The sequence below is a fragment of the Schistocerca piceifrons genome, chromosome 2 (assembly GCF_021461385.2).
Source record: "Schistocerca piceifrons isolate TAMUIC-IGC-003096 chromosome 2, iqSchPice1.1, whole genome shotgun sequence".
Lineage (NCBI taxonomy): Eukaryota > Metazoa > Arthropoda > Insecta > Orthoptera > Acrididae > Schistocerca > Schistocerca piceifrons.
The window spans coordinates 224,960,257-224,972,473 of NC_060139.1; the positions used below are offsets into that span (position 1 = coordinate 224,960,257).

General features: G+C 38.0%; 1 protein-coding gene across 4 annotated transcripts in view; it reads left to right on the forward strand.

The window, feature by feature from the left end:
- Positions 1 to 2,156: 2,156 nt before the first annotated feature.
- The window catches only part of LOC124774901 (hydroxyacylglutathione hydrolase, mitochondrial), a 109,178-nt gene continuing 99,117 nt past the window's right edge, over positions 2,157 to 12,217 (forward strand). Inside the window, exon 1 of one of the 4 annotated variants that reach the window (XM_047249561.1) lies at positions 2,157 to 2,595. In XM_047249561.1, the coding sequence (XP_047105517.1) occupies positions 2,526 to 2,595 (70 nt within the window). In that variant the 5' untranslated portion in view covers positions 2,157 to 2,525. Of the gene's footprint in view, positions 2,596 to 2,644; positions 2,888 to 3,053; positions 3,076 to 12,217 lie in introns of those variants that run through there. The other 3 variants (XM_047249563.1, XM_047249562.1, XM_047249564.1) reach the window with 3 other exon arrangements.

Here is a 12,217-nt window from a genome sequence, read left to right on the forward strand (position 1 = left end):
CACAATATACGGAAATTAATTACGTGAGTTCTACCAAACTATTAGTGGAACACATAAGCTCATGTGTGATGGAAGTAAATTTAAGAAAATATTGAGTGTGTTCAGTTAAGGTTTGTCTCAGCGAATTCAGTTCAGTCTCTTTATTCACCCATTAACCATATACATAGTACGGATGCAGTCAGTTCACAGCCAGGACTAGCTAGAGTAAAATTTATTATTTTTAAGTTGTAAGTAAGTAAGCTGCTAGCTTACCTGGCAATACAATCGTCTTGCATCAGTAAATGTAAATAATTTTACTTTTTCATATTTGGATACTCTTCAGCATTATAAAAGGTATATATTATTAAGAATTGTTTTAGCTCTACTTTGAATTTATGAAATTCTTTAATTTACTTTATTATAGTGGGCAATGCACTAAAAAGTATTTTGCGCTGGTAATGTATACATTTTTGGTGATGGGCCTTTTTGTGAGTGTGTCTGTGAAAATCATTTCTGTTTCTTGTTTGTAGTTACGAACCTGATTGTTCAATACCGAAAATTCCGGATGATTTTTCAGATAGCACACATTTGGCTAGTGTAATTATTTTAAAATTTTTAAATATTTCCCTTCATTGCCCTCCTCAGGGAATTCCTTATATTATCCTCTCCAGGGAACTTCTTACATTACTCCAATATCCCCTGTTTGAAAGTTTGTTCTGCCATACCTGTGTTCCTCAGATCACACCATATCTAAGCAAGCTGTTGATATAAGCATAAAAGTCACACATCAATGATTCAATGCTGCAACAGTCCTGAAGCATTCTTAGCACGTAACAGCATTTACTTAGTTTTTCATTCAAAATTTCTATATGCTTCTCCCATCTCAAGTGCTCATCCACCTACATGTCTAGAAATATGGTGTATGAAATGTGTGCAATAGCGTAGTTCCCTAACTCAGTTTTTGTGCTACTAACTGTTGTCTAATATTGCAAAAATTCATCCATACATATTTTTGTATTTATGACTAAAGCCTTATCCTTAAAGCTGTTTTCCTGCCTCATTTACTATCTTAAAGACATTCTATTGTAGATCATAATCAGTGCATCCTTTTGTAAAAATGCTTGCATTGTTGGCGAACATCACTGTATGTGTGGACGGTTTGGTAAATCATTTATGTATACCAAGAACAAGGGCCTAACACGGAAACCTGGGACACTCCATAGCTAGTTTCGTTGTAATTTGCCTTCATGATTCTCCGTTGTCTATCAGATGAATAAGACTTGAACAATTTGAAGGCCAGTCCCTGGACCCTGTAACAACCTAGCTCCATAAGCAGTAAGTCATGGCTGATTAGATCAAATATTTAATCGAAGAATATCCCACAGCTTGATTCATTCATATACAAGACATTTTGGGCTATTTTCATGAACTGAGACTGCTGTTTCTGTTGGTCTGTTCTTTTCTAAACCCATTTTGAGCATTAGTCAATATTTTATTTTATTCATGAAGCTGTACATTACTCCTCACCTATCTTAGAGAAACCAGTCAATAATGGCACTAGTCTGCAATTATTTATTTCAGCTGCACTACCCTTTTCGAAGAATGGCTTTATTATGGATAAGTTTAGTTTTGACGGAAACATCCCTGTTCAGAAAGAAATATTAAATAATGTTAGATAGCTCAGTATCTAAACTGGTGGAACTAAATTTGATCACCGTGCCTGGAATTCTTTCAGTACCACCAGCTGTTTTGTTTTTTAATTTATTAATAATATTTCTCACTTCAGTTTCTGTTCCTGGGTGTCTTTTCACTAGTTGACATTTTTATGTTTTTAGTGTTTCAGTTGCACATACTTTAAATTAGGATTGTTACTATGACAACATAATATTTATTAAATGTATTGGCAATCTGTTGAGCATCTTCTGTCACTTTACTCTCTCGTCTGAAGTTATGGGTTTTAGTTTTACATTTCCGTATGCTGTTGTTTATAACCTGCCAAATCGATTTTGATGTATTGCTTTCCATGTTGAGACATGAATCATTCACGTTGTATCTTTCTTTTCATCGTGAACCGTTAACTTGCTTTGTCTAACGAATTTATTTCCATTCCTACTACTTCCGATTTTTTTTTGCCTGTATGAAAGTAGCTTAACGTCAGCTATATCTGCACAATCTGAACAGAGTGAAATTCGTTTTCGTTCAACAAACATCTGTTTTGTTCTAACGACTAAACCGTTCAGATATCGAACAAAATGTTACCGAATGATGTGTGTGCTTTGCGTAGACGAGCGCGAACTTTCATGAGTCAGAATGAAATTTCACATTAGACATTCAAGGTTATGAAAACAGCGAAGAAGAAAGTGACCCTGCAAGCAGTTTAGCGTGCTTGCGTGTTTCGTAGGAGCGTTGTTGCAATCTTGAATGTTTACACCTGTTATCACGGCGGTAATGGTTTATGAAATTTATGTCCTGTGGTCATTTTTCGAATAGTTGTTCGCAGTTCATGTTTGCAAAAGCGTCTCCCACCTTTTTGCGTTCGTGGAGCAATGTTCAATAACATTGTACGGTTCTTGCCAACAGGAGTTGTTACAAATCTTACGGCAGCTTACTTTAAAGGTGAGTCAAATTCCTTAAAGCTAAGGTACCATAGTTGGTACGACTTGGTGCCGACTACTGTCGTGCTGACTGGCTTGAGGATACGACGATGATATTGATTGATTGCGACTAGTAGTTATTTGATTGAAGGAGTGCTTTCTGATACTGATTTTCTGCTATCAAGGATTATCTCGCAAAGGATTACTTGTGTAAGCTAGATAATTTTCATTGCTCACCGGCTTAGTTTCGAAACAGGATATGTTTGCGTTGAAGAACGTTATTAAAATTGGACTACCTGCGTTAGGACTTTCACGTAATGTGCTTTTATATAAATTATAATTTGTATATAATTTCCGTTCCGTGCAGTGGTCTAAGTCTGTTTAGTAGTGACATTCTTCTGTTATGACAAAAAAATCAGTCTTCGTACAGATCTTTCATGCTCTGTAGTTGGAGGTGCTACTAGATATGAAGTGAATTAGGGGCCTACATCGTTCGATCGAGGTGGTAATGTTTAAAGTACACATTCGTAATTCGTACAGTTACTCGCTTTTGAATATTGACTCAATGCTAAAATACGTTCAGTTTGCAAGTAGTCATTTCATCAAAAAATGTAAGGGCAAAATTATCTTGGTATGAATTTACATATCAACAATATTAAATTTATAGACGATGAAATTTTTTTAATGGTCTGTCACAAGCAGATTAATTCAGCTTATTAAATGTGCGCCACAATTAAATGATGAACAACGATTAAATACAAGAATTATTTATAACTGGATGTAAACAGTTTTAATGTATGGAATACAGTCGACAGTAAATAATTTCGTTGAATGAAGTTACACGCTGTGCTGAGATCAATCTCAAGTTGCTTTTGCATCTGGTTCAACAGAAATAGTTAGGTAGACTGTTGATACAAGATTGCCCTACAGAAAACTGTGGGGTATCATTTTCTTGTGTATGACGGTCAAAACATGTAGACTATTTCTTCAGTAGTTGTACTGTCGAGTGAGACTGATGACCCAAAGCTTAGTTCCTTTAAACACATGATCATCATGTATTGGCGAGCAGTGAATTGCTGCATGGGGAGACCAAATTCTCAGAATTGTTTTTACTCATTTTAACTACGTCACAATGGCTATAATTTGTTTCTATCCATACCAAATATATATCAAAATTGGTTGCCAACATATTGAATATCATATGAGCTGCTTATGATAAATTGGCCAGCTGTTTTCATTCATAATGCATTAACAAAACAAGTTACATGGTTTGTTGGCTGAATTCTTGGTTTAATTAAATCTTATTCTAATATTATTGGTGTGGGATATTTGTAATTACATACATAACAGTAGGTACTGCTCTTCTACACTTTATTTTGCCTCTGAAAGTCTCACTTTATTATGTCCAATGCTTATATAAGTCTTGAATAGTTATTATATTATAAAAGTGAATAATGTTGTTTTCCTGGATTCCAAATAACTGGTAGAAGTGTAATAAGCACATTGTCTTCCCTTATTGATTCCATGTTAGGCTCTTATAGTAATTATTTCTGTAACGCTTTAGTCCCATACTCAGTATTGTGAAACACAAATTGTTGTCAAAGTGCACTAAGCCCAAAAGAACAGTAAGACTCTATGGAACTGAAAAATTGTTTTTGCAGTTGAGGAGTAGTAGCAGTTTTAATACTTAAGAATAATGTAAAAAAATATCTTAGACCCTTCACATTTTCCAATGAATGTGTCATATCAGGTAGTGTGAATTGTATGTACTTCCAGTATTAAAGATGTTCATATTTTTGCCCCAGGAAGATGGATTGGAAAGAGTAAAAAAAAAGGTTTATGAGTAGCTGCTAGAAGTAATAACTCCCCCCCCCCCTCTCTCTCTCTCTCTCTCTCTCTCTCAGGAGAGTTTCCTTGGCTGTTCTGTGGTGTTCCCTGGCCATGTTACCCGGATTCGCCTCCCTGCTGAATATACCGTTTTCGCAGCGGAGCTCCACGCGATCCTGACGGCACTGGAGCAGATGCATCGTGTTCGGGGCGATCGATTTCTTCTCTGCTCCGATTCTCTTAGTGCCTTACAATCGCTGCAGAACCTGTACCCGACTGAAGAGATGGTCCAGCTGATACATAGCCAACTGTACTTGCTCCAACAGCGGGGTAAAGAGGTATCCTTCTGCTGGGTGCCTGGTCATGTCGGCATATGGGGCAATGAACAGGCTGATCGGGCTGCCAAGGAGGCCTGCAGAGAGCATGATGTGGCCCAGTGTCCTATCCCCTTGCAGTCAGTCATCGCTGCACTCCACAGGAAGTGCATGGAGTTGTGGGAGGACGAATGGCTGGCGGTGTCGGCCAATAAACTGCGGTCGGTAAAGTCAACCACTCGGCCGTGGCGTTCCTCCTGCCGGTTGCTCAGGCGGGAAGAGGTGGCCCTCACACGTCTGCGGATTGGGCACTGTCCTGTGACGCATAGCTATTTATTACGGCGGGAAGATCCTCCGTTTTGTGACGCTTGTGGTGTGCACATCTCTGTCCGGCACATTTTAACAGACTGCATTTTATACCGTGATGCAAGGGCAGAAGCACAAGTTGATGGGGATCTGCCTTGTGTTTTAGCTGACGATGAGACGTGTGTGTCTAGGGTTTTTAAGTTCTGTGATGTGTCTGGACTCTGGCCTAAACTTTTAGGCTGGAGGTTTTAGTGTGTTGCAGAGTGGCTGACTCCTCCCCTTTTTTCCTTGCGGTCAGCCAGCCACTTCCATCTGCTACATTGTTTTAGCTCCCTCTACAATTTTCTTCCTGTGTTGTCCATGTTTTACTGCTGACGCCCTGCTTCATCCCACGCTTCGGTGTGGGTGAGCACATTTTTTCAATGATTGTTCCCCGTGTTTTATGTTCCATTTTATGTCAATGTTCTGAGGGTTTTTTTTTTCTTGACACCCGTCTCACTATGATACTGCACGGGTGCTGAAGACCTTGCTGTCGTGCGCCCCCAAAACCCCTCTACTACTACTACTACTACTACTCTCTCTCTCTCTCTCACACTCTAGAAAAGTTGTGGGATATTTTTATCACTGCGTATTAGCCTCTTTCTGTGCAAGACACTTAAGAACTTGGCAGCAGAAGTAATTTTTATTCTTGAGGTTCTGTTTAGGATTGCTGTCATTGTTTTCAGATTCTGAACAGTTGATAATAAGGTTCATGAATGAGTAAATGTGTGGTGAATACCTATAGAGATTTGTCCAGTACTTACTTTCAATGAGGTGCAACTCTCAGTAGTCTTTCATGAAACACCTAAAGTATAAATAATGCTCCTAGCTGTAGCAAGCACACATTCCTTCTTCAGGAAGGATATGAGATTGGATTGTCAGAAGTTGGGCTAAAGTTACATATTGAACCTCCCCTGAAATCTTGGTTGTGGTGACAGATTCATCTGTAGTGTAGCCAAAGGTCTAGATTAGGTTGGAAGTTGACAATTTGGTTGTGAGTTGATGAAGCTAACTCATGAAAACAGAAAATTGGAGTATGATAGAAAATTGACCGTTAGTGAAGCCTACTGTTTACATGCACGCCATACTGAAAAATGCAAGGGTACTCTAATACATATTTTTACCAGAAGTTGGGTGGAGGAGAGAGAACTGGTCACTCAGAGTTGAAGGTGAGAGGAACCCATCATCAGATGTTCACAAGCTTAAACAGTTGATTACAGGTAACTGAAGGCTGTTCAGTGCATATGTATTCTCAAATGCACATTTTGTGATCAGGAATGCCTAATCTAACCATATTGTGACAACAAAATAATAATGTCACATAATAAAAATTGAGTATATGCAAAGTAAATTAAGTTTATTATTCATCACAAAACCTGTAGTTGTTTTGATATGAACATGAAACACATAATGTAGTCTGTGGCATATCATTTCCAGTTGAAGATGTTACCAGTAAGCACTCCACGAGCTTTAACATTAGATCTATGTTTTAAATGTTATGTTTTCCTCAAGTTCTGCTTTATTGTCAGACTGGTATCACGCCTGTTACAGGACTACAAAGCGAGGTGATGTTGGACCTACATTCAGGAGCACAGTAGCCTAGTTCAAATCGCCAACTGATGATGTAGATTCCCTCCCTCCCTCTTTCTTCTTCTAGTAAAGTTGTGCCATAAATTTTTCTCTCTTTGATTCAATAGCTCGTCATTTGGTAGTAAGTAGCTCAAAACCAGTAAATTATCAGCTGACACCTGTAACCTTAAATGTTTTATGCTTTAAAATCAGGTTACAATGTTTCTGCCTTACTACTATATAACGTAGGCCTAGCTGTTGCCTTTTGGTGCCTCCTGATTTCTCTCGCATTTACAACCACCTTCCTAAAGCAAATTTTAGCAATTACTAAATTATGCTCCATGCAAATGTGTATTACGTGGTTTCATCTGCCATTCCTTTCCCCCACTTCATAGTCTCTCAATATTCTTCCTACTCTCCCTTTTTCTACAGTTGAATTCCTGTTCTCCACAACAATTAAATTTCCATCATCTTTTATATCTTCGCATACTTGTTCAAATTTGTCATCTGCAGAGCTAGTTATATAAAATCTGCTGTCACAATCGAGGAAAGCAAAAAGAAAGAGTCATAAGTTTCTGAAGTCAGTATCATTATGAACAAGCATCAGTTTTCTAAAAACAAACTTGTGATCATTACAATTTAGTTGAGGTCTGTTTGGATTGCAGAGAACCATTAAATTGTTCCTAATCCTTGATTGTGTTGGAAACTTATGTCACTGGATATATTCATATCCATTTTCCAATACATTTGGTATTGTAATACTGCAAGAGTAGTCTGTGTCAGTGGCTTTCTTTCTGCAGTCAGTTTGTGACGTTTCCCTGCTTTATTCCTTCGATGAGTCCTCGGTGTCAATGTACTGTATTGATATACTGGCTAAAAAATTGGGGGGGGGGGGGGGGTGGAAGTTCAACACTGGCTACGGTAAATGATGTAATCAACAGTTGCACAATGGCGTTTCACAGTTCTTGACTTTCACTGTTAACAAACCCGATATTACACAATTATATGGCCAGCACAATTACCGTCTGAAAATTGGCCATGGGCTGACTGTCTCGGTACCAAAAATCGGTCCTTCATATACCCTCACTTCAATAGGCACTGATACTATACATTGTTCGATGTTTAAGTTACAGAAATTACAATTAAAACATAACTCATTCAATTAATTGAATACACCGCAAAAATCCTCCTTTTTAATATTTCCTTCTATCACAAATGTTAGGTGGAATTATTTGTTTACATAATGAAATCAACAGATATAGTTATACAAGCAATACTTTTGACAAAACTGGTAATTATTTTAAAATTAAGTAAGGGCTGGCTTTGCTAATATGTTTTTTAATAAAGTCAAATAAATACTCTAAGAATTCTAGTAGTTCTTCCAAATGTTTATAATTATTAAAGAATTTATATTTGCTTATAAGTTGACAATAGAATCTAAGTCTAGAAACAATTACTGATTTCACCCTATGTTGTTGTTGTTGTGGTCTTCAGTCATGAGACTGGTTTGATGCAGCTCTCCATGCTACTCTATCTTGTGCAAGCTTCTTCATCTCCCAGTACCTACTGCAACCTACATCCTTCTGAATCTGCTTAGTGTATTCATCTCTTGGTCTCCCCCTACGATTTTTACCCTCCATGCTGCCCTCCAATACTAAATTGGTGATCCCTTGATGCCTCAGAACATGTCCTACCAACCGATCCCTTCTTCTGGTCAAGTTGTGCCACAAACTTCTTTTCTCCCCAATCCTATTCAATACTTCCTCATTAGTTATGTGATCTACCCATCTAATCTTCAGCATTCTTCTGTAGCACCACATTTCGAAAGCTTCTATTCTCTTCTTGTCCAAACTATTTACCGTCCATGTTTCACTTCCAGACATGGCTACACTCCATACAAATACTTTCAGAAATGACTTCCTGACACTTAAATCTATACTCGATGTTAACAAATTTCTCTTTTTCAGAAACGCTTTCCTTGCCATTGCCAGTCTACATTTTATATCCTCTCTACTTCGACCATCATCAGTTATTTTGCTCCCCAAATAGCAAAACTCCTTTACTACTTTAAGTGTCTCATTTCCTAACCTAATTCCCTCAGCATCACCTGACTTAATTCGACTACATTCCATTATCCTCGTTTTGCTTTTGTTGTTGTTCATCTTATATCCTCCCTTCAAGACACCATCCATTCCGTTCATCTGCTCTTCCAAGTCCTTTGCTGTCTCTGACAGAATTACAATGTCATCGGCGAACCTATAATACCCTATAACAAACGTATTAACTAGTGATGGTTGAAATTAATTAGGAAATTAATTACGTAGACAAAACTAAGCACAAAATTAGACATGGTGCTATATTCCTTAAAATACTGAGGGCCAAACTCACTCACTCCTATGGAAATGCAGATTATACTCATGCATGTTAATGGTGATGAGGCAAAAATGGATTTAAGGAGGCGGATGGTGAAACGAAAGGAAGTGAAGAGATCCCGGCCTGCTTCGTCACAAGTTATTAAAAAACATAAAGCTGTCTTCAACCCAGAGTTTGGGTTAACCACCACAGTGCTTCACTAGTCGTGGTTGTTTTAGAGATGGTTTTATCTTGTCGTTCGCAGGCTAGTGAGTGTAAGTTTCTCTGCCAGCTACAGAGGGACCTACAGCTGTAGGTGGACTGTGAACTATGGTGCATCCAGATATTTTTCACTTACACAACTTATTTCCAAAGGTGAAAGAAGCAACAACAGACAGAAAAAATCATGGGACTGGCAGAGATTGAACTACAGACCTTTGAACCATATTGTGAAATTGAACAGTGTGCCATTACGTAGCAATTAATATTTTCTTTTTGAGAAGTCTTTTGTTAGCTTTTGCCTTCTGGAGTGAAACACTCTGTTTATTTAGTTTCAATTACAGAAGTATTATTTTAATACAGCTGTTGAGAACTCTGTTCACTGCATATCTTCAGCAGATACTGTACCATCCATGTCACAAACTAGTGTTTGATTCGAGACCATACTGCTTCTGTTTGTATGTGGTGATGGCTGTATGGCAAAACATGCAATGTAACTAGAATCAAATGAAACCATGGTGGAAATTCGGATAAAATATGTAAACATGATTGCAGACTTATATATGCAATTTATTTTTATCATTGTCTGATTAGGTTTACTTCTACAAGGATTAATATCTACAAACAACTCCACAAATACAACTGGTTTTCCGTAATGTTGTGGTTCATCTTATCTCAATACTGTTTTCTGTGTCAAGTAAGTGATTTTATAGTGAATTGTGTAATGCCTACCGTAAGAAGATATAATCAAAGGTCCTCGCCAATAAATGTTCCAACTTTTTTATTTTAATTGACCTTCACAGCACAGCTCTCAACCACACCTACATGTCTACAGTATATTACCCAACAATTCATTGGTAGCCTTGATACAGTTTACAAAATTAATGGACTTCAAACTGGTGAAAAGGTGGCACTTCTTCACACCTAAGGTACAAGAGAACAATATCTATGAAGACACTTCTCATCATACAGTTATTCTGTGCAGCTTATATAAAATCAAAATTTTCAGCTACTGGTAGGTCGGGTATGTATGTGTAAGGAATGGTTTTTTAAACACCTACATTGATAAATCTCTCATGAACTGTGTTCTGTTAGAGAATGAAGGGGTTGGAACAAAGTCCTTACCCAGTCTTTATTCAGAGACCAAGAGCTTCCAGTAACAAGTAAAGCCTAGAGGCAGAATGAGCATTGTTTAAAGTATTTTGGGCAGTTAGCTCCACATCATTAGTGTTTCCCCAGTGGTACAATGATTCTACAGTAATCATCCACGAGCAGCAAAATCATCAAGGATGGATTGAAACTCAAATTTGCTTGTAAGTGTCTTAATTCACAGTAGATTTTCGGGAGCCTACCAGTTACTCTTCTATATATTAAATTTAAAATCTTTTCAAAAAAATCATTATACGTTATTTTGCACTGACAAATAAAAGCAGTGATTGAGTCTCCTCTCTTGTCTCCAGTGATTGAGTTTCTAACAAACTTAAAGTTTTGTAAACAGAGTGGTCTGCAATCGGAAATTGGAATAGCTGGCAGCGAGTAGTTCTGGTCGGAGATTTACACCTGCAACACTATCCAGAGGTCTACTGAGTACATAGATAATTGTCTATATATTCAGAGGCTCAAGGACACATGAGAACTAAACTTTGAATGGCTGTGTCTCAGCCTGTGCTTAACCACAGGCTGCCATCTTTATTGAGGGTGTTGTCTCAAATTTTTATCTCAATTGCTTCTTTTATTACAGCAGCCCAGTAACAGGTGACTCATTGAATGCAATGTGATGCCTGTTTTCTAGAGCATTCCCTGTTACCGCTGATTTCTCAGGGTACCAACAATTAGAGCATTCTAGTGTTCTACACTGCGCTGTTCGATAGTGCACACAGTCTGTTTGACATAAAACTCTCCAGATGTACATGGTATTCTGAGACCTATGCCGTCTTTCACAGGTCTCACAAGTAGCCAGATTTTTGCTAGATCCCTAAAAACTGAAATGATTTTATGCCTATTTAGTAGCTGGCTAAATTTTCCTGTTACTGAGCCACAGAATGGCAAAAACACAAGTTTCTTAGAGTCCTCCTCGGGTCCTTCTGCTTATGTGTTTTCGGAAAGATACCTTGCGAAATTTGGTGGCTCTTGTAGCCATTTTCCTTGAATACTTTCTGTAAATGGCTCAGTTCCTTTGGCAGGTTTCCACCTTCCTCTTGTTTCATCAAGGTCCTCAGAACAGAATGTTTGTTGATGTATGGTTATAGCTGTTAACATGCAGATATCAGTCCGTTTGGATGGGTTCGTGGTATCACTGTGGCTGAGACATTCATTTTCTTTATGGCTGATGAGGATGTCGAGGTACCATCTGTTTCTATCTCCATTGTGAACTTCATGGTGTCATGGATATTGTTGATGGACAAATTTAAAAGTACAACAGTTCAGCCCATCCGAGTGTGGTCTGAGTGCTCTGCAATGTACTTCCAAATCACTCTGTCATGCAATACTGAGATTTCTCTTTATGAAGGTAGGTACTGGCCAGCCAATTATGTCTCCTTATAATCTTATAGATTTCCAAAGTCTTCTTTTGATATAGTTAGTTATAGACCTTGATAAAGATAACAGACTTGTGAATGATTATGTTTGGGTAATAGACATAAAGGCAGTAATGAGACTAATAGTAATAATAATGACATGTGGCGCGGTGGCAGGGTGCAAGTCTTTCAATTGGATGCCACCTTGGTGATTGCATGTCCCTAATCGACTTCATTCATCCAACTACGGAAAGGATATCCCCCGTTTAACATGGAATTCAAACCTGGTGACTTCTCTCATCATTGAGAGGTAAAGGTTAGATTAAAGGCATACTGAAAATTTCTGTTGTCCAGCCAGGATCCAATCCCAGTTTCCATTCAGTTTTCTCTCACCTGCTTTACAGCTAGACCATCAGGACCGTCTACCAGTGGTGTATTTATATAATTAAATTGTCAGCAGGAAAGATAAAACTGTAGGGAGAGAAGATTTCTTGTGGCGGAA